The 22502-nt window shown below is 46.2% G+C and overlaps 1 protein-coding gene across 2 annotated transcripts in view; it reads right to left on the reverse strand.

Moving 5' to 3' along the window:
• Window positions 1–789: 789 nt before the first annotated feature.
• Window positions 790–22502, reverse strand: part of FBXW8 (F-box and WD repeat domain containing 8) — a 105065-nt gene continuing 83352 nt past the window's right edge. The window contains exons 8-11 of one of the 2 annotated variants that reach the window (XM_084819672.1): window positions 15451–15578; window positions 6833–7006; window positions 3162–3278; window positions 790–1543 (exon numbers count right to left, since the gene is read on the reverse strand). In XM_084819672.1, coding sequence (XP_084675798.1) covers window positions 1399–1543; window positions 3162–3278; window positions 6833–7006; window positions 15451–15578 — 564 coding nt within the window. In that variant the 3' untranslated portion in view covers window positions 790–1398. The remainder of the gene's footprint in view (window positions 1544–3161; window positions 3279–6832; window positions 7007–15450; window positions 15579–22502) is intronic. The other variant, XM_084819673.1, reaches the window with a different exon arrangement.

The following is a 22502-nucleotide window of genomic DNA, read 5'->3' on the forward strand; positions in this document are numbered from 1 at the left end:
GGACCTCAGTCCACTGAAGATAACTTCATGAAAAATAAGTCTATCAATGCTCACTACTCAGGATGGCTCTATTCAGCCTTCTAGTTCAGCAGCAGTATGCCTTTGTTCCGGGGGGGGGGGGGGGGGAATAGTGGGAGAGGGCCACTGCCCTCACATCCTGCCTGTGGGCTTCTCATAGGCATCTGCTTAGCCAGTGTGGGAGACAGTGCTGGACAGGACAGACCCAGAGTCTGATCCTCATGACTCTTCTTAGTTTCATCTGAGGCTGGGATACGCGGCCCTCACTTGCATTTGCTTCTGCTGCATGTTCATTTTCCAAACTGTCACAGAGGAGCATGAACACGAAAGCACACTCAAAGCCCACCACTCAGATGACCACTGCCATTGAAGATCCAAGCTGGCTTGGCAAAAGTTCTCTCAGTCAATCTGTGACTGACACCAACCTCATCCCCGAGCGTGCCTGACTGGCAAGACAAATGTCCTCTTTCCCCAACTTGACTAAATCACAGCTCTTTTCCGACAACTAAGGTGCCCCAGCTTCCAAAGATTCCTCCCCTATCCAAAGTGCCTTTCTATCCTGTCCTTCCAGGCAGTGAAGCCTTCTCCTAAGTTTTAGGCTTCTACTATTAAGCAAGAACGTAAAAACCATAACCTACCATGTCACAGCAGTTTTCACACCCTGGGACAGCTGATCTCCCTTATCGAAGGTTGCAGAGTGCCCCTGACTGTGAAATAAAAGGGTATTTCCTTACCGCCCCCACCCCCGTCCCCCAAAAGATTGTCTTTCTTGTAAACATATCCAGAAGGGAAGTTTATTCTTCACAACTGTGTTTCAGGTGTAATTTCATGGGTGAGTTGGACACTCACTCCTGAAGGGTCTCAGTGAACGTTTTAAGTGATCTTCACGTCCCTTCTGGAGATACCCTAGCTCGCCTGGTTTCCCCTCCCTCCAGTTCTGGCTCTGGCCCTGTTTCTCCTTCATTACTAACTTTAAAATATGTCCTCGGGCCAGGGGAAAAGGTTGCCAAGTCTGGCTTCCCTGTCCACTTGAGTTGCTGGTGTGGCAGCTTCCTTCTGACTCTGCTCCTCCTCCTTCACGCCACGGTTAGCTGGGGCCAGCCCCTCTCCTCCAATGCCGTTGTGCCCTGTTGGGGCTTTGCATAGCACTGGTATCAGCCCATGTGTGGGGCTGGTTCCTTTTCATTCTCCTTCTCTGCCCTGCTGAGTCGGGATGCACTCTAGGGGAGATCTCAGGGCGGGATCATCAGCCTTGCGTTCCCCTCCACGTCCGGCGGCCCAAAGCCATCGCAGCCCCTCACTGCTTCTGGGCAGTTTGACGTGTCCTTCCCAATCCACTTCGGTTGGCCTTGACCAGCAGCCTCCGGTTCCCCCATCCAGCTAGAGGTTGTCATACGGGACCGCCAGGCCAATGTTGTAGTTGTAACCGGTCACTTCGTTATAAGAGGAGCGGCAAATCGGGAGGACACTCTCCGCGGTCAACTGGTCCACGGAGAACTCGTATGCATAGATGACTCCTCGATACCTGACCAAAGGGGCGGGGGGGAGAGAAGGTATGACAAAATATGCCTCTTGATTATGAATGAACTCAACCCTCAAGAGCCTGAACCACCTCAGACACAGCCATTGAACCACCCCAACCCCCTGGGAAAACAAAGGTGAAAAGACGGGTTCAGACAAAGACCATACCTCCAGATGGACCTCCAGGGGACTTCTACATGTGCTGTCACTCTCACTTTATGCATCTTAGATCCCATCTCGCCAAATGAGACAGTGCAGTGGTACAGCACCTGCTTTGCATGCAGGAGGTCCCAGGTTTAATCTCCAGGTAGGGCTGGGAAAACTCCTGCCTGAAACCCTAGACAGCTGTTGCCGGCCAGTGTTGATGACAACACCGGGCTAAATGGTCTGACTCGGTATAAGGCGGCTTCCTATCTGCCAGTGAGATGCTAATTCCTTATGGCTGCGCTGTACTTCGCAGGCCAATCCTTGCACATTTACTCAGAAGTCGGAAGGGCGCATGGGACCGCAGCCTAAGGGTGCAATCCTATGCATGTTTAGACAGAGATACGTTCCCTAGGCAGCTGCTGCCAGCCAGTGTTGACAATACTGGGCTAGGCGGACCAAGGGTCTGACTCAGTGTAGGGCGGCTGCCTGTGTTCCTAAGCACAAGGTAACACAAAGGAGAGGAAACCTATCATTTGCCATGATGCACCCAGCATATCCCAGCAGCAGTACGACCTCTACCGATCAGATGGGATTCTGGTGACAGTGCTAACATGACACTCCATGTGGGTTTCACTGGGTTTGTTTTGCCAAGGGACACACAAAGCTCCCTTGCCTCGATTCGGGATGGTTGTTGTTGTTCAGTCGTTCAGTCGTGTCCGACCCTTCGTGGCCCCGTGGACCACAGCACGCCAGGCCTTCCTGTCCTGCGCTCTCTCCCGGAGTGTGCTCAAGTCCATGTTCATTGCATCGGTGATGCCTTCTAGCCATCTCATCCTCTGCCATCCCCTTCTCCTTTGGCCTTCAGTCGTGTCCGACCCTTCGTGGCCCCGTGGACCACAGCATGCCAGGCCTTCCTGTCCTGCGCTCTCTCCCGGAGCGTGCTCAAGTCCATATTCATTGCATTGGTGATGCCGTCTAGCCATCTCATCCTCTGCCGTCCCCTTCTCCTTTGGCCTTCAGTCTTTCCCAGCATCAGTATTTAAAACGAGACAAATTCATCTTCCCAACTGGTTTCATCTGATCTTTGGAGACAGCGCTAGTTATTCCAACTGTTACAAGTAACTGACTTTTAGCGGACTCCCTCCCTGCCGCACCCGAAAATATGAGTCTGGCTTAGACCGAATTAGACTGCTGGTCCATTTAGCCTGGCACGGCCCACTCTCACTGGAAGCAAATCTGCAGTATTTCCTAAACGGTGATGATAGGGATTGAACCTGAGACCTTCTGCATGTGTTCTGCCACAAAGCTGCAGCCCCTCTGTGGACAGACAGACAGACACCAAATTCTCCCCCCATCCCTCACCCCACCACTCTGCACATTCAGTAGCATCGTCCGCCCACCCACCCCTCCCTGCGTCCTGGATCCTTTCCTTGCTTTCTGTTTAATGAAGCAACTGCCAGGGGTCCGGTCCTCACCTTCGATGAGCTGTCAAGTCATCATCCATGATGCTGGCCCCTCGGGGTATTTTTTCATCAGGAATATTGGCGGTGATGAGGCTGTGGGCATTGAACCAGATGTGGCGGACTGGGTGCCTGGGAAAGGAAGCATGGGTTCTACTGGTGGCTGTAGTGGTCTGGCTTTTTCAAAAACATTTGAACAGTTATATTTAAAGTGTCTAAATGCAATGTGCAAGTTCTGAACTTTTTAACTAAACAAACGAGCACTACAAAAGGATCCACTCATTGAAATGCACAGTAAATTAGAGCAAATCTACACAAAGAACAACTGAAAAAAAATCCTGGATTTCAATGCACAAATTTATAAGATGAGGAATATGCAGTATTCTCTTGGACCTTTGGGCAGCTTTTGATATCACAGATCAGGGCTGGGCAACATGGCCCTCCAGATGTTTTGGCCTACAATTCCCATCGGCCTTGCCTGCTTAAGCAATGGAGAGGGAACAGGGGAGTTGGCAGTCAAACATCTGGAGGCCCACAAAGAAACACAGAACCATAGAATAGTAGGGTAGGAAGGGGCCTACAAGGCCATCAAGTCCAACCCCCTGCTCAACGCAGGATTCCAAGTCAGAGCATCCTTGACAGGTGGCTGTCCAGCCTCATCTTGAATGCTTCCAGTGTGGGAGAGCCCACTACAAATGGTATCCTTCTGGATTACCTGGCAGGGTTGGCCTTTGGGGGCACTGTACTGCAGCAGTTCTAATCCTGTCTGGTTGTGTCCAAAAGATGGTGGTGGATGAGGCAGGTGGCTACAAGAGAGGGCCTTTTCAGTGGTAGCACCCTGGTTGTGGAATGCCTTCACCAAAGAGGCTCACCTGGCACCTACATTGTCTTTTTGGTGCCAGGTGAAGAACGTTTTTTTTTAAATTATCCCAGGCTTTTTAGACCTTCAATTTTGTTTTTAAATGTGTTATTGTGTTTTTAGATCTTTACACTGCTGCTGCTGCTGTTTTTTAAAAAACTTTACACTGCTGGTTTTTTAAAAAAACTTTGGCTGTATTTCGTTTTAAACTTTCAAAGGTTTATATTACGTTTTATGCTGTTGTATTTTAAGGGGTTGATTTTTGTGAACTGCCCAGAGAACTCTGACTCCTGGGCAGTCTAGAAATGTAAGAAATGCATACATACATAAATAAGATGGTATAAAAGAGAAGGGAGGGGAGATCTGATCAATTTAATCTGATTCAAATTCAGGGACCCTGTCAATGGCATTTCATCTCCAAGAGGTTCTTTTAGTCTTTCTGACCCACTAAAGCTTGTGAGAATCTCCACTCGCTTTCTCTTTCTTTTGAGTTAAATGGGTCTGGCTAGAAGAATTATAGCTTGTCATGCTGGGGAAGAGGAAGAGAAGGGAAAAGCCAGAAATGCTGCTTTTAGCACCACCGGGTGGCGTGTCACTGAAATAGCGCCGGACTCCAAAGATTCCTGAAGAAGGGCAAAAGGTATGGCAAGGCAACATTGCAGCTTAATTTACAGCGGCCTCCCCAAATCTGGGATGCTCCAGATGTGTTGGGCTACAGCTCTAGCACTAGTTTCCAACTGGTGGATTGGGACCCATGACCGAGTTGCAAGGACAGCACTAGCACCGTACAAAATACATGGTAAAAAATTCAGAAGTGGGTCTGCAAATGAATATTTTGAGCTAAAGGTCGGTCCCTGGTCTAAGAAGGTTGAAGAGAGTCCACAAATGAAAGTTTTCAGCTAAAGGTGGGTCCTGGGTCTATAAAGGTGGAAGACTACATATTTATAGTATCTCCGTCGTGTTAACTCCACTTGCAGTGAGAACACGACATCTGCATAAGGCTGCCTTATACCAAGTCAGACCATCGGCCCATCTAGCCTAGGACTGTCTGCTCTGACTGGCAAGGCCTCTCCAGGATGTCAGACAGGCTGGCTTTCCCAGCCTGACCTGGAGATTCCAAGAACTGAACCTGGGGCTTTCTGCATGGAAACCATGTGGTCTGCCTACCGACTTACAGCCCTTCCTCTGAATTCAGGAGCACAGGAAGCTGCCTTATACCAAGTAAGATCATTGGTCCATCTAGCCCAGTATCGTTGACACTGATTGGCAGCAGCTCTTGGGGCAGAGAAGTCTTTCCCAGCCCAATCTGACTATGCCGGGGATTGAACCTGGGACCTTCTGCCTGAAAGCGCTGCGCCGCAGCCCTGCCTTATGTACAGGAAGCTCATTTATATCAAGTCAGACCATCTACCTCAATACTGTCTATACTGACTGGCCAAGGTTTCAGACAGGAGTCTTTTTCCCAGCCATACTTCAAGATGCTAGGGATTTCCTGAACTTTTTAACGGGAGATGCCAGAGTTTGAAGCTGGGATCTTCTGCCTGCAAGCTATGTGTCTACCTACTGAGCTAACGCCTTCCTCTGAATACAGGAAGCTGCCTTACACCAAGGCAGGTCCTTTGTCCATCTAGCACAATATTGTGCACTCAGAGCAGTAGCAGCTCTCCAGCACCTAAGGCAGGGGTCTTCTCCGCCTTTGGGATCAGAGATCCTTTTAACCAGTGATGCAGCTGGAATGATGTGTTGAAGGTGCACCCCAGGTAACTTTGCCCATGTGAATGTGTACAATGACTGTGCTGTATACTCAACAGGGTTAACCATCTGGTAGCCTGCAAGTCCCACAGAGCAAAACCAGACCAGCCTTTCCCAACTGGGTGCACTCCAGGTGTGTTGAACTACATATTCTATCATCCCTGGCCAACACGGCTATCTCCTGGCTGGAGATGATGTGAGTTGTAGTCTGACACATCTGGAGGGCACTAGGTTAGGGAAGCCTGGCCTAGACGAATACACCCACCGACTTGCACTCGACAAATGCTCGTTACGGGCTGTACAGCACGCTGTCGTCATCATTTCTATAATGTCACCAATGTGTCATTAAAACAGTGGTGTGGAAGGTCTTTTGTCCCAAGGGCTGAACTCCATTTTGGGACACAATTCCAGTTGTGGGTGGGGCCAAAGGCAAAAGGGGCGGGGCCAAAAATCCAAAAGATTAAGCATAGTTTAGCTGAAAGCCAGTAACTAAGTTGTAGGAGAGGAATTTCAGCTTGTTAAAACGGCGGGGAAAACTGCATAAAACCAGGAAACTACCCAATGACCAGTGGTTGGGGAAAAGGGGATGGAGCCAGGGAAAGGGATGCAGCCTTCTAGGGACCCCTGAAGGGATGGATTAGGACACCCAGGGGGCTGATTTTGGTCCCCGGGCCAGACATTCTGCATCCCTGCTTTAAAAAGTATAAGAGAACAAGAAGCTTATTATCTAAAGCAGGTGGGGAAGCTGTTGTCCTCCAGATGTTGCTGGACGGTAACTCCAACCATCGCTGAACATTGGCCATGGTGGCTGGTGCTGATGGGAAATGGAGTCCAACAACTTCTGAGGGGACACACATTCCCCACCCCTGATCTAAAAACTGACAAAGTGGAAACAACCGAGGAAGGAGAGGGAAACAGATGCAGGGATAGACAAGAGAAGAAAATAATGTATTTCAATTATGAATACTTAGGCTCAGTTACACTGGGAAAACGGGACCAAATAACGCGATCAGCCACCATCAACTTGATTCAGGAACAGGATAGCAGGAAATGGGTTGAGAGCAGGTGGCCTTACCTGGCGTGCATTTCCCAGAGCTTGGTACCCATCCGCTGGTCCCATACACAGACCAGCCCCTCTTCCCCTCCGCTGACAACCTTCCAGTCATCCATCTGCACAGCAGAGACTCCGAGCTGGTGGCCATAGAACGAGCAAACGGGCTTGCTGTTGCGGAGATCATATACCCTCACCCTAAAAGACAAGAAGAGAACACCAGTAAATTCTTGTGACATGCAGGCTGGTGGGTTTTATTAGCACCACCTCTCTCAGGCAACCCTGCTTTTGTCTCACCCAAAGATGGCTACATGGCAAGTTGTCCCTAGAACTGTGCTGAATACGTCTCTCACTAGTTGGGGCCCACAGCTATGTTTCTAGGTGGGCTTAAAAAAGAAATGCTCCTGACATATAAAATTAAGTCAGCTTAAGAGTGAGCCCTGATTTTTTAAGAATATAGGAATAAAGTCAGTAGCTACCAACAGGGCTGACTTTGACCGTTATTATAAGGAGTTCCAGTCGCCGTCTGCACTCAAAAGGGAGTGCAACGAACTAATTCACCAATGAATGAATGCAACAGTGACTAGGCAGTAGCCTTGTGAAATCCGGAATTGCAAAACAGGGTCAGTGCAATGGGTGCAGCCAGTCAGTTTTCTATTACACTCCTTGCAATGTTCATTGCTTAGAAGTCTGATTCCAGGAGTCTTAGTTTAAGTGTACAAGTTTCTAACAGCACGGTGTGAAGATACTCCGAACAGAAAAAAACCCCTAAGAATGTAAGAAGTTGGATCAGCAGTTGAATAGCAGCGGGTTGATAAAATTGGGGAGACTACGATCATGTATAAACTTACTCAGCAAGGGCTGCAAGCAAGGCATCCTAATGTTAAAAAAGACATTATGGCACCAGGGTTTCCATGTATTTCCTATTTGGAAGCCCTTCAAACGTTTGATCGAATACCAACCAAGTGCAGTTGCCTATATTTTTTTCTGACTAGTATACACAGAGGCACACACAAAATAACACACCCTTGCACCCTCCCCTTAATATATGCTACATAATATGTGTTATGAATTTTACAGAATTCTGGTCACAGACCAGCCACTGAAGATACGAAGTATAAAATCAAGCTGACAAATACAAATACAAGCTGCAGGTGCAGAATATACCTAAGATGGAAGATTCAATCAGAACAAGCTTCAGTGACAGTATCTATTAGTATCAGCTAGTGCTACGGTGACTTATAATGAAATGTAACCATCTGATTCCTAAGGGAACATGCCCAGGCACAAAATTTTGCAGCCTTAAGAGTAAATTCATTGGTGAAATCTGAAAGAAGAAAGGATAGGTAGGTAAAACCTATCAGATCTGCCTAGAAACTTTATTAAAATTGGAGCCATATAATGGGAGTGAATATCTGTATAATATAAGAAGTATAATAAAACATGTTCAGCTCTATCAACCATGCCTGATTGGCAGGGGCAAACACGATGAGATAATATATGCCATATAATCAGCCTTCTCCAACCTGGCACCCCCCAGATATACTGGATTCCAACTCCCATAATCCCCAGCAAGCTGCAGAAGTTCCCAGGTTCAATCCTAGGGGAAGGCTACATTAGATAGTGAGCCCAACTTAGGCTGCTTTGCTACAACTGTCCTACAAGCATATCAGTGATAGACTACGGATTATAACCAGTGAATTTCTTTGTTTCTTTAGTGATCTTGTTATATTATTCTGTATGTTCTTCTCTTTATTTGTTGCCTTTATTTATTTTTAACTTTATTTAAAAAAAATTTTTTTTCATGGTTAAAAGATGAAGTGGGTCCACAATCCTGCTTCCCAAAGCCAGTTGCTTCCTGGAAGCTCACAGGGAAAACAGGAAGGCAATGATCGCTTCCTATCATTGTTCCTCAGCAATTGGTGCTTAGAGATACACTGCCTCTGAACATGGAGGTTCTGAACATTTAGCTACTGTGGCTCGAAGCCCCTGAATGACCTCTCCTGTGTGCATTTGTCTGATTCCCTTTTAAAGCCACCTAAGTCAACGGCTGCTGCGTGAGTTAAAACATGAGCCCAGATGGTTAATCTCTCTCAAAGACTACACCAATCATTTCAGTGTCTGACTCACAAGCCTTTAACCTCTTGGGCTTGGCAACGGAGCATGTCTGCACTGCGAAAAGCCAATCGCGGCATCCGTTGGGATTACTGTGTTGGCTTTATCAAAATGAGAAATCGATGCGTGATTTCATGCAGTGTGCTCCGTTGAGAGTGGAGTGCCCCGTGAGGATGAATAGCAAGTGTCTTTGTAAATTACACTCGGTGGCTCAAGGAGCCTGCAGAGGCTATAAATGTATCGTGGAGAGCAGGATGCGGCCTCTCCTGATGTGTCTGATAAAGCGCAAATTCTGGCCAGTCACTTCTAGTCGCTCCTGGCCATAATCAGTGTGATGTAGCCGCTTAAAAAGAGGGTGGTGTTGTTGCACTCATGTCCTGCTGGGGGGCTTCCCAGTGGGGCATCTTGCTGGCCACTGTGGGAACAGAATGCTGGACTTCATAGGCCTTTGGTCTGACCCAGCATAGCCCTTCTTACATTCTTGCCTGCACCTTAAGTCCTCTGTCGAGAGCCGCCTTCAACAACTTGGAGCCTTCGGGATGATTAGGACGACAACTCCCAGCATTCCCCTCTTTAATGAGCTTCCATCGTGCATTAAAAACGTGGTTGTTCAGGCAGGCATTTGGGGTGGGTTAGGGTATTTTAAAAAAAAATTATGGTAGAATTTTATTGTTTTAAATTGTTTTATGGTGTGTTGTACATCGCCCAGAGTGGCTGGGTGACCAGCCAGATGGGCGATTAATAAATTTAATTAATAATAATAATAATAATAATAATTCCGGACCACTGGCCATGCTGACCAGAGCTGATGGACTTGGTCCAAAATATCTGGGGAGCGCCAGGTTGGGGACAGGTTGATCTAGAACTGGGGTCACCGACGTAGTGCCCATAGGCACCAGCGCACCCACAGACATGTCTCTTACCGCCCACAAGGCTCCCTGCCCCTTCTGATATTTTAAATTTCATTTTTAAAGATGTTTCTTGATTAAACATTTTTAATGGGGTGACTGGCATGCTGGAAAGCACCATCTTCTCCAGTGCCATCTTTATTTGGGTTCCAAAGACTGGTTTTGTGTGTTTGGAGCTCAGGCCCACACTTCTCCTTGTACTTAGGTTTTAGTCTCACCATTTTGCCTCCTGGCTCAATGTGTGTTTAGTGACCAGCCACGCTCACCATGGCTGTCATTTTGTAAGCAGGCCCACGGCACGCTTTCAAATTTCTAACTGGGCCTGCAACCCAAAGAGGTTGGGGATTTCTGATCTAGAGCCTCTGAGAGAGAGCAAGCACGCAAGCCCATAAAAGCACAGGGGAAAAGGCTTAAAAGTTTTATAATCCGGAGCACAGGAGATTAAAACAGCAGATCGCAAAAAGAAAACGCAACCCAGGGAGTCAAATAGGAATAACTACAGAGGCCGCTGGAAAAGAAATCGAAGCTAATCCTTGGGAAATGATGAACTGCCGGAGCTCAAATGCCCAAGTGGATTGCAGCCCACCAACGAGGAGGTTCATTGTGCCAAAACTTTCATTGTTCAAGATTCCTGCTCTGATCTGGAGGCTGTTCCGAAAGAGAAGAAGAAAAAAGTCCCCCCTCCCGTCCCCCCCTTACCCTCCTCTAATGAAACCGCTCTGCGGGAGCCCGTGAATAACTCTATTCCGACAATTAAAACAAAAGGACGACAAAGACTCCAGCCGGGCAGAATCCATCTGACAGGCTGGAACAGAGAACGAGCATGCTTGGGTTGGGGCTCTCCCAACACCTTGGTGTCGCTTGTCAGAACATCCGCAGATGGAGTAAACAAAGCCCAGCTCCCTCTTCCTCTGACAAAGTGTGTGTGTGTGTGTGTGGGGGGGTTTCTGCAGACCCCAGCACCGGGCAAAGGCAGAAGCTCTTCCAAGCCCCCCGTCCCTGACAGCCCACGGCCTGGCGCTCTGCCTGCCGGCGCCACGCATGATAATCAGGCAGCCTTCAATTTACCGAGCCCTGGCTGAGTCTTTGTGGTTTCATTAGCGAGGACCTGGCTTCCAGGCACGCGTGCCCAGGGAAAACAAAGCACACTTTCGAATTGTTTTGAAAAAGTCTTACAAGCTCCAGCTCCCAGGCTCCAGCTCCCAACACTGCGTCTGTTGTTCCATTCTGCCATGATCACATCTCACGATTTAGCAGGCGGGGCAGAATTTAGAGTTTTGCCAATCTCAGCTTCTCCTCCCTTCCCCCTAAATATACCTTATTAAGTGGTGTACTGGTAATAGCAGGGGTGAGGAACCTACGGCTCTTCGGATGTTGTTGGACTTCAACTCCCATCAGCCCTAGCCAGCATGGCCAGTGGTCAAGGATTATGGCCATTGTAGTCCAACACAACTTCTAAGGGTGCCACACGCCCCAGAGATTTGCCTCAGGAGCACTTACAGCAGAGCATAATGTTGCAACACCCACCCGCTGGAACACTTTACCAATTGACATTAGACAGGCCTCCCCAGTTCCGACGTTCAGATGTCTTCTTAAAACTCATCTCTTCACACAGGCTTTCCCTGAAGTGTGACCCAGCCAGCTATGGTTTGTAGCACACAGTAGGATATGCGGTTTTATTGCTGATTAATTTGTATTGTGTTCTTTCTATTGTTATATTTACTGTTGTTTTCATGCCGTCGTATTTTATGTTCACTGCTCTGACATCAGAGTGGAAAGCACTATGTACATTTGAATAAATGAATGAATGAATTGAGTTAATATTACCATGTGTAATAAGAAGGGGTATGGAATGGATTTGGACAAATCCCCAATCCAAAACCAGATCAGGTTTATTTGGACAATTCGGGAGAGTCCAAATTCGAATCAGAACACTCACAAAGAGTCCAGATTCGGAGAGGCATAGATAGTTTGTCTCCAGAAACTGATACATTTCTCCTCAAGCTCTCCATATAAGGAAAAGGCCGGGGTAGGAAGAACAGGGAGGGAGAGGAGGGGGTATCGTTTTGTGACTGGGAGCTCTAGTTTCTAATCACAGTGAGTGGTTTTACAGCTCACCAATCCCAGTGCTTTGGGGAAGGCTGCTGAAGTAATATATTGCAAGGCTGACCCAGTGTTCATGCTTAGAGGTGTAAACTTTCTGGAAATTTTGAGGCTGTGAAAAAAAACTGGAAGTTTTTTTTTGGGGGGGGGATGAAAATTTTGAGAAAAAATTAAAAATAAGCAATACTAATTTTTTAGCACTCTTTACAGATCTAAAGTCACTTTGTTGCATTAGGACAGCCTTCCCCAATCGGTGCCCTCCAGATATTTTGGACTTCAGCTCCCAGCAGCCTCAGGCAGCATGGCCAATGGTCACAAATGCTGGGCATTGTAGTCCAAAACATCTGGAGGGCACCTGGTTGGTGAGGGCCGCTCTAGGAACATAAAGCAGCCTTTCTGTTCCTAAAGTTATTTTATGTCTAACTTGGTTTTCTCATAAAATTGCTCATTATTTTTTAAAACTTTTAAAAGTAAACTCAGTAAATACGTAATTATTATCTGAATAAACTATACTTCACTCACATGTTGGGAAACGGAGCATAAATGTCTATCAGTAAAATATATGTTAGATCAATAATTTTAACAAGGAGCGAAAGAAATAACTATGCTGGGAATCTTACAGAGAGGATTAAAAAAACCATTTTCCCCCATGGCTTCATTTTTTCCAGACAGTTTATATCTCTAGTCTTTCTATAAAAGCATTCTTATTACATAGTTTTTAGAAATCATTTTGTGGGGAGTAAAGGCTGGGTAACAGTATATAAAAAGTTTGTCTTAAATTCTAACAGAAAATATTCCATAATCCAAAGCTATTCAACTTTTTGGAAAAAAACATAAAAATGGTCCTCGGGAGAAAAAAATACCCCCCCCCCCTTTTCTGTTTTTTCCCTCTACATCTCTAGTCACATCCCAATCTCTATTCATACTCTTTGCTAGTTCTGTCTCCCGGGAGCAGGAACATTAAAAGAGGGACCTGGGATAGTTCAGCACTGGGTGCTTGCTTGGAAAATATGCTGGATGTTCACATCCGTCTGCCTCTGCCACTGTAAACTCCACAACCATCACCCAGCCCTGTCTGATTGTACTTTCTGTGACTTTGGTGCCCACTGCGCAGGAAATTTTAAAAAGTCTTAAACAGTTTTCATTCATCATAACTCCCTAGGCCCTGTGCCTTTCCTTCTGAAATTTTGCAGGTTTCTTAACTATGGCCATCTCTGTGCTGCACATCATTTTCATAACAATTGCCCACACAAAACATAGGGGGAAGAAGCCCCTCTTTTGTTTTTTAGAAACCTCCATACTGTAAAAGCTGCTCTGGCATAAAGCTCCCTGCATGTATTCATCTGAAACTTGGCAGATTTGATTTCCTCGGAAGGGGCAACTACCCCTGCAAATTTCACCCAAATCTGCCAATATTTTTTTTTAAAGCTATTGGCAGTTCCCTTGGGGGGGAAAAAATGAAGATATAAGGGCACATAGCATAACAACCCCTATTTGTTTGAGATTTGGCAGGTGTAATCCCCCTCTAAGTGGCTACTAGGCCTGCAAGTTTAATCTAGTTATGACAAAGACAAAAATGTTTGTTGATTTTCAATGACAGTCAATGGGAAGCACAGAGACTGGATTTCCAAACTGAGATTAGGATTTGAGTTGGCCTCTGAATCAGTCTGAGACAAATCGGACCGTTTTCCAAATCACCAAATCAGGGTCCAGACCAAATCTTGGGGTTGATGCACACCCCTCGGAATAAATCTAGTTTGCACTTTCTTTATCTATGTTACTTTGAGAGCTTACTTAGCTGAAAAACAAATAAATGTATAAAAACAGCAGAAAATAAGTAAGGTGGTAGAATGGATTGAACTCCTTCAGACTGCAGGTGGGTAGAATCTTACCTCGGAATGCTTGCCGTGTTAAAACAACCAAATAAATCCCTGCAAGTAGAAAGCTAGGACAGCAAGCAGAAAGGTGTTTGCTTGGCTCTGCAGTGTTACTTTTCTGCTTACATGGAGAAGGGGGAGGGGGAATTGAAACAATGAGATCTCCCGACAGCAGTCTTTTCCAGCACTTCATTCTGCTATGTGTATGAAACATGCCTCAGCCACCTCTCAGCTAGAACCAAGAAAGGAAAGTAGGACAGCTCTTTGTAGTGTTATTTTATGGCCTGGAGGAGAAGGGAGGAAAGAAGTGTGCAGCATTTTATTAGTTATTTGGAGGGTGCATTCTGTGATGTTGGTCTTTTTCCCCTTGCTTTAACCACCCAGTAGGATCAGGGATCTTTGTAGGAAAGAATCCCAAGCTGGCGGTGGCAAAAGCTCTTTTATTTTATGACTTCAGGTTCTACTGCCCTGCTGCTCTTTCTAGGAAGAGATAAGTCTCACTTGCTTTTTGCAGATTTAGGAAAGGGGTGAAATCATGGGGGGGGGACCCTCTGCCTGTTCTCCTACACTTTCTCTGCTGACCCTTTTTAAATTTTCCTTAGATTGCACATTAGCTGAAAAAGGAAATAACTGTGCAATCTTTAAAATAATCAATATTACTATATTGTTGTTGTTGTTATTATTACCATTATTATTAATTTGCAAACTGTTACCCTGGCTGATGCAAGATCTGAATTTTGGAAGTGTAAACTACACGTCTCACAATCTGATACCCTGCCATCCAACCAAACTGCCACCTCCACTCTGATGCCCCAGCTCTTTTTGGGGGAGGGGAACAAGAGAAGGGAGAAAGCAGGGAGCTATTAGTGACTAATCTTTTGCCACTACGCAACATCCCTTTGGTACAATGCATTGGACCATTTTAATAATTAACACCCTCGCCCTCCCAAAACCCGGGGGTGGGGAGAATCTAAAAATTGGACTCGAAGGTTTTTTTTTAAGCACTATAATCCTTTCATGCTGATGACTCTGAGCGCTACCATGTCTGCCAACAACTGAGCAGAGGGGGCCGGGGGGGGTACAATATGTGACCATCCAAGCCAAGGAGATAAAGAGAAGGCTGCTAATCAGCTAAATAGAATCTGGAACCCGTTCATATGAAAATCCCCCTTTTTTGTCACCTGAGGGACACCACAGCGTCCCGATGTACATTCTTGTCACTGTTTGGTGGGGGTGGGGATGGGACTCTTTTGGCCTGAGCGATTTCTCCCTTAGGTTATTTTTCTCCTTCAGTTTCAGGAAGTGAGCTTTTAAATGCCAAACTCATTTTGCGAATGTCAGTAGGAAAAGAGGAAGGTGTTCCAAAAGGCCTTGCTGGACTGTCCACCAAATGGCTAAAAAAATGCAAAAAAAGCTGGGGGGGGGGGGGGGCGGAGGGAATCTTCCCACTGAGTTTTCTTGGTTTTTTTAAAGCAAAGCACGGTGTACCATCCAACCATTACCTAATACTCTTGTTCTCAAAGTTTGCACAGACTCCACTCACAACCTCCAGCGCACTTCTGTGCGAACTGGTCCAGAAACTGCTCTGAGGCGCAGCTCCCGAAGCACTAGGTGGCGCGCCAGTCCTGCCTGGAGTTACCTCCTGTCTTTATTTCCAGCCACCAGCATGGAAGGAGGGCTGTCCCGGAGGTTGATGCATGAGAAGTCGCCCAAGGAGCTGCCCAGCTGCATCACGCACTGTCCTGTTTCCAAGCTGTACAGAAGGATCTAGAAGAAATGCCACAGAAATGCACATGGTCAAGCGAGAGCAGCGGTCCCGATCAAAACAACAACAGGAGTTGGGACCCCATCGCTGAAATTCCACAAAAAGTTTGTTTGGCAGGCCCCGCCTCTTCGACCTTTCAGTCATTTTTTGTGGGGGGGGGGGATCCTCATTCTCGGCTGTTCAGTCTCTTATCCACGTAACAGCCACATTCAGGCACAGTACACGTTGTCATTGCTGTTGTTTTTAAACTGGAAGGACGAGTCATAGACAGGGATGAAAGTGAGCGAAACACAGCAAGCGAAGAAAGGTAAAGAAGCTTGTTTATTTGAGAGGAGGATATAACTAGAAGAGGGGTGCAGAACCTCTTTCAGTCTGAGGGCCAATTTCCATTTTGGAGAACCTTTCTGGACCGTGTCCCAGCAGCGGGCAGGACCTGAAGCCAAAAGGGGAGGGGCCAAAACCACCAGCGTATTTTACCATTCTCATGGCACTGGCCAATTTTGCCCTTGCAGCCCAAAGATATAGAGTACATTTTTTGACTTTGCACACTGATTAAAAACGTGTAACGTATGTTTTATCTGATTTTTACTCATCTATGTTTTTTGTATGCTTGTTGTGACCATTGGTTGAAACAATAAAAGCTTGACTGATTGATTGATTGATTGATTCCATTGCCAGGAGCTAAGCCAGAGGCATTTCAACCTTTTGAACGGGGGAAAACTGCACCCCCAAAGCCAGAAAACTACCACAGTTCTCTACTCCTGCACTACAGTCCAAAAGGTAAAAGGTAAAGGTGTCCCCAACCAGTCGTGTCCGACTCTAGAGTGTGGTGCTCATCTCCATTTCTAAGCCGAAGAGCCAGCGCTGCCCAAAGATGCTTCCGTGGTCATGCGACCGGCATGACTGAACACCGAGGTGCACGGAGTGCTGTTACCTTTCCTGCCGAGGCGGTACCTATTTATCTACTTGCAATTTCTTGCTTTCGAACTGCTAGGTTGGCAGGAGCTGGGACTGAAGATGGGAGCTCACTCCATCATGTAGCACTCGGGTCTCGAACGGCTGTCCTGCCGACCTTCCAGTCTGCAGTTCAGCATCTTAACCACTAAGCCACCGCGGCCCCTTGCACTACAGTCTGCAGGGGTTCAAATGGTTGAATGCTCTTCTGCACAATATTTTTTAAGACCTGCACAAAGAAAATTAGCATGCTGGGGAAGAGGCTAGACTGGAACTGTTCTTCCAGTTGCACCTATAGTCTGAACAACTCCAGACACAGGCTGACCACCTAAGGAAGAAGTAAGCCTAATATGAGAATAAACATACAGTAATATAATACATAGTATAATAAAACAATTTAAAAACACAATCCCCCTCACAAAAAATAAAAAAAAACATTAAAATAGCCACAATATAAAACATTTCCAGAGTCACAGAAGTAACACATTAACAAAATAGCATGACTAACAAAGCACACCAAGGAAAAGCCAATTGAAACAGGTGTCTTTCAAAGCCTTATTTTTTAAAAAATGCAACTGAAAAACTCCTCTGCACCTGCTCCAATCAGTGTACATCCTTAAAGTGCAACGCCCAGAACTTGACACGGTGCTCCAGATGAGGTTGGAGTAGTACAGAATAAAGTGGAACTATTGCTTCTCCTAACTTGGAAACTGTAAAGTATTAATGCAGCCTAAAATCACATTAGACTTTTTTGCAGCTGCATCACACAGCTGACTTAGGTTCAGCTTCTGATAGACTGCAATCCCAATATCACATATTTTTACTGCTGCCAAGCCAGAAATCCCTACACATGGGCATCTGACCCCTGCCGCCCCCCGCCCCCCGCATGCAGAACATCACATTTACCTCTGTTGAATTTCATTTTGTTAGTTTCAGCCCAGTTTTCCGTTCTATCAAGGTCATTTTGAATTTTATTCCTCTCTTCTGGTCTTAGCTATCCTTCCCATTAGTGTGCCAGCTGCAAATTTGAGAAGGATTCCCTCTACCTCTTCATCTAAGACAGGGGTACGCAACACAGGGCCCATGGACTGTATGTGGGCCTCAGGCCCATGGTGTGTCCCTCACCACCACCCTGCTGAAATTTGGCAGTGCAGCGACAGCAAAACACAGACACATCCCAAGACTGGCAGTTTGCTGCCCAATTTTGACGGCAAATTACAATGGAGGCTTCAAAGTGACAGACTTAGCTTGAAAACAAGCTAAACGTGTCTCTTCTAATCCTCGGTAGTGATTTGCGACTGACATTTGGTGGCACACCACCATCGTTTGTTTGCGGGGAGGGGGAGTTTTCTTGCTGAATTTCAGCAGCGCGATGGCCACAGAAGTGTGGCCTGTAAGGGGTGGGTGGGTGAAGTGACCCCCAGATCCCCACCTCGACCAAAGCCAGTGATTAAACTGTCGAAGAGTTAGGGTAGAGTCCTGTGTCACCCTACTCTAAACACTCCTCTTCCCAGTTACTTCCTGCTTTTGTCCTTGCTGTAGCACCATCCTGTCCTGTCCGAGATGTCCTCTACCATATTTTCTACCACACAAGATGCAAGGAGATGTGATGAACATGAGCCGAGAAAGCTTTTACTGCCAGTAACTAAGCCTTAGGAGAGGCATTTCAAAATTTTAGGATGGGGGAAGAACAGCACAAAAGCTGAAACCATCAAATGAGTGGTGGTTTTGGGAAAGGGGGCAGGGGGTAATGGAAACCCAGATGGCCATGCTGATACCCCAGGAGGGGCGAATTCGTCCCCTGAGCTTGAGGCTCTTCACCCCAGCTATACAGTGACAAAGCCAGCTGAGGCTAAATAGATGCGAACAGGTTAACAAACTGGGTGGGAGTAAAGATGCAACATTTCCAGAAATTCTGAAGCCAAGGAAAAAACCTGTTTTTTCTTTGGGGGAAAAATGGAAACTTTGGGAAAAACTGAAAAATAAACAATACTTATTTTTTAGCACTCTTTACAGATCTAAAGTCACTTTGTTGCTTTAGGACAGCCTTCCCCAATTGTTGTGCTCCAGATATTTTGGACTTCAACTCCCAGCAGCCTCAGGCAGCATGTCACGAATGCTGGGCATTGTAGTCCAAAACATCTGGAGGGCACCTGGTTGGTGAGGGCCGCTCTAGGAACATAAAGCAGCCTTTCTGTTCCTAAAGTTATTTTATGTCAGGCTTGGCTTGCTCATAAAATTATCATTATATTTTAAAACTGTTAAAAGTACACTCAGTTAGTGAATTTGTAATTATTGTCTGAATAAACTATACTTTTATATTTAATGTACCAAACATGTACTGTCAAGTGTGCACAATGGTGACTCCACTCACATGTTGGGAAACTGAGCATAAATGTCCATCAATAAAATATTTCCTTTAGATCAATAATTTTAATAAGGAATGAAAGAACTATGCTGAGAATCTTACAGAGAGGATTAAAACAACACATTTTTCTCCATGGCTTCATTTTTTCCAGACATTACATAAGAACATAAGAGGAGCTCTGCTGGATCAGACCAAGGGTCTATCTAGTCCAGCATTCTGTTCACACAGTGGCCAACCAGCTGCCCATGGGAAACCCACAAGCAGGGCATGACTGCAACAGCACCCTCCTGCCCATGTTCCCCAGTAACTGGTGTACAAAGGAATACTGCCTCTGATACTGAAGGGAGCATATGGCCATCAGGACTAGTAGCCACTGATAGCCTTCTCCTCTGGGAATTTCTCTAACCTCCTTTTAAAACCATCCAAATTAGTGGACATCACTACATCTTATGGTAGTGAAATCCATAGCTTAACTCTGTGTTGTGAGAAGTCCTTCCTTTTATCTGTCGTGAATCTCCCAACAACCAGCTTCATGGGATGACTCCATTGGGTTCTAGTATTATGAGAGAGGGAGAAAAATGTCTCCCTATCCACTTTCTCCACACCATGCCTAATTTTGTACACCTTTATCATGTCTCCCCTTACTCACCTCTTTTCCAAGCTAAGCAATCCCAGCTGTTGTAACCTTCCCTCATAGGGGAGTTGCTCCAGACCTTTGATCATTTTAGTTGCCCTTTTCTGAACCCTTGCCTTTCCTTTGTTGTTGTTCAGTCATTAAGTCGTGTCCGACTCTTCGTGACCCCATGGACCATAGCACGCCAGGCCTTCCTGTCCTCCACTCTCTCCCAGAGTGTGCTCAAGTTCATATTCATTGCATTGGTGATGCTATCTTGCCTTTCCTAGCTCCCTCGCTTTCCTTGTGAGTAGGCCTCTTTCCGGGTCAAGGGAATAAGCCAACAGGGAGAGCCAGGGCTGATAGGCTTACCCGGTATCTCCCCTCTTTGGTCAGCCCTCTGGCTTCCTCCTGCCCCCGGCATAGACCCTAGGGAGGGGAAGAAGTTTGGTTCACATTTCCTCATAGGGGAGTTGCTCCAGCCCCTTGATCATTTTAGTTTCCCTTTTCTACACTCTTTTCCAGCTCTACAATATTTTTTTTAGGTGTGGTGACCAGAACTGTACACAGTATTCCAAGTGTGACCGCACCATAGGTTTAGGAGCAGTATGATATTGGCAGTTTTATTCTCAATGCCTAACATGGAGTTTGCCTTTTTTACAGCAGCCCCATACTGAACTGACATTTTACATCTCTCGTCTTTCTATAAGAGTGTTCTTATTACATAGTTTTTAGAAATCATTTTGTGGGGAGTAAAGGCTGGGGAACAATATAAGAGACACTTTGTCTTAAATTCTAAATGAAAATATGTCATAATCCAAAGCTATTCAATTCTTCGGGGAAAAAAACAAAAATGGTCCGGGAGGGGGGGAGGTGTTTTTTTCCATTTTTTTCTGTTCTTTTCCCCCCAGGTCTTCGCATCTCTAGGTGAGACCCACAACTACTGGAAGGCAGAAAGTCAACTATCTCAGCTCCCCTGAGTTCACCCCCTACTGCTCCCATGTCCCTTTGGTGGGCACTAGATTTCAGGTAATCGGTTTAGCCAATTATTGCAAAGTGAGCCTGTGAAGGTTGCTAAAGAGGTAAAGGGAGAAAAAAGGTCAGGCTTAGAGGTCTGGAGTTTTTGTTGGGAGAGGGTACCCATGAGAGGAGTAGTTTCATTTCTCCGATTAAGTTTCAGTTTCATTTCCCAGTCAAGTTTCATTTTTTCAGGTTAGAAGCAGTACTTTGGTTTTGAGGGAGGGGGGTATATAAAGAAAGCAAGAGAGCTAGTAAGAGCAGAGTTGGGGAGACCAGAGCCGGAAGAAGGAGCAGGAAGAAGCAGTCTGGAGAAATCTTAAGTACAGCTAGGGTAAAGGCACCTGCATTTTGTAACTTTTATCTTCTCTTAATGCCTTTTGTATCACTCTGTTCTATTGTGTAACTACCTTTAGTTGTGATTTGCTTGCTTTTATTGACCAGTAAACTGTTGTGGTTAAACCCTGTGTCTGGAGCGTCAGTCACCCCACGTCTACAGCCTAAACCCCACATTAATGGAAATGGGAAGGTAAAGGAAGGAAGATAGGATTCGTAAAGAGGCAAGAGATCCTTAAGGAGCTGCTCAGGGGGTCCAGGTCATAAAGGGAACCCTGACAGAGCCCACAAGAAAGACTCCTCCAATGCTGAAAGACGGCAGCAGTGGCAACTCAGGGTTAGCTGGGAAGCTTTAGAATGGTGGACTTTGCCAGCAACCGCCTCTACCAAATGCACATGTCAAACAAAGCCAAGTCTCCCAATGTAGGGTTTTCAACATTCAAAAATCAAATGTTCCCAGTCCTGAGTCGAGAGAGTTCTCCCCAAATGCTGAATAATTCAACATGCCCGAAAACGCCTTAAGAGGGCCTTCACTGTGACGTTGAGTTAAAGACCTCAGAGATTAGGAGGAGGGGGGAAAACACAGCATCCATTTTGGAGGCGATTCTTTCCATGTTACAAGTCCCTTAACGACCTTTACCGTCTCACCCCCTCGCTCACTCTTTTAATAAGGCTGAGCAAATGGGACTTCATTTTCTCTGGTTGCTACAGGAGAGCAAAATCAATTATTCATGCCCCTTGCTTTCTCTTTTGTTCAGGCAATGCATTAGTCTAATGCCACCTTTTCACAACAACAAACGTTGGGTGCACTGCAACCTTTGGCCTTTGGCAGATTGGTGGGGTGCGGGAAGAGGTAAAAGGGAAGGGATGGGCTTCCATTCAGGGGATAAATAGCAAACTAACCAGCATGGTGTCATCCAAATAGTGCACAGAATTCCTCTCAGGCACTTTTTTGCAGCCACTTCAACCTAGGCATCCAGATCTTGAAATCTCAGGGTGATTAGGACCAACGGGCAGTATCCAAGGCTGTCACAGCACTAGCACTAATGACCTTGCACTAGCGTAAACCACCGCTAGTGCAATGTCATCAGCGCTTCCTAAGCAAAGGAAAAAAAACGTGATTTGTCGTCATGTTTTGGCGGCACAATTTGCCACCGAATTTCAGCAGTACGCTTTGCCACAGAATTTCGGCAGAAAGTCACTGCTTTTTCCCTTTGCCTAGCAAGCGCCAATGACATTGCACTAACATTGGTTTACACTAATGCAATGTCATTACCACTACTGCCACGACAGCACTAAATACCACCCAATATCTAAGATTCCCAATGAAGCAAAACTTTTTAGCCTGTAATACTATAGGAGATGCAGCCGTGCCGGTACTGTCCCAGCCCCATATGAACTTGTGAAGTGCCTTATACTGAAATGGTCCATAGGTCCTGCTACCCAACTGATTCTACTCCAGGCTTCCCAGATGTGTTGGGATACAACTCCCATCAACCCCAGCCAGCACAATCACTGGGTGTGCTGGCTTGGGATGATGGGTTTGTGACCCAACACAACTGGAGGGCCCTAGGTCAGGGGAAGTTGGTCTCGTTTCACTGAGAGCAACTCTTCAAGTCCGCTGGCAGAGGTCTTTTG

Source organism: Heloderma suspectum, chromosome 13 (assembly GCF_057233095.1).
Source record: "Heloderma suspectum isolate Gila_16-S chromosome 13, 16-S_ref, whole genome shotgun sequence".
NCBI classification, from domain to species: Eukaryota; Metazoa; Chordata; class Lepidosauria; order Squamata; family Helodermatidae; genus Heloderma; species Heloderma suspectum.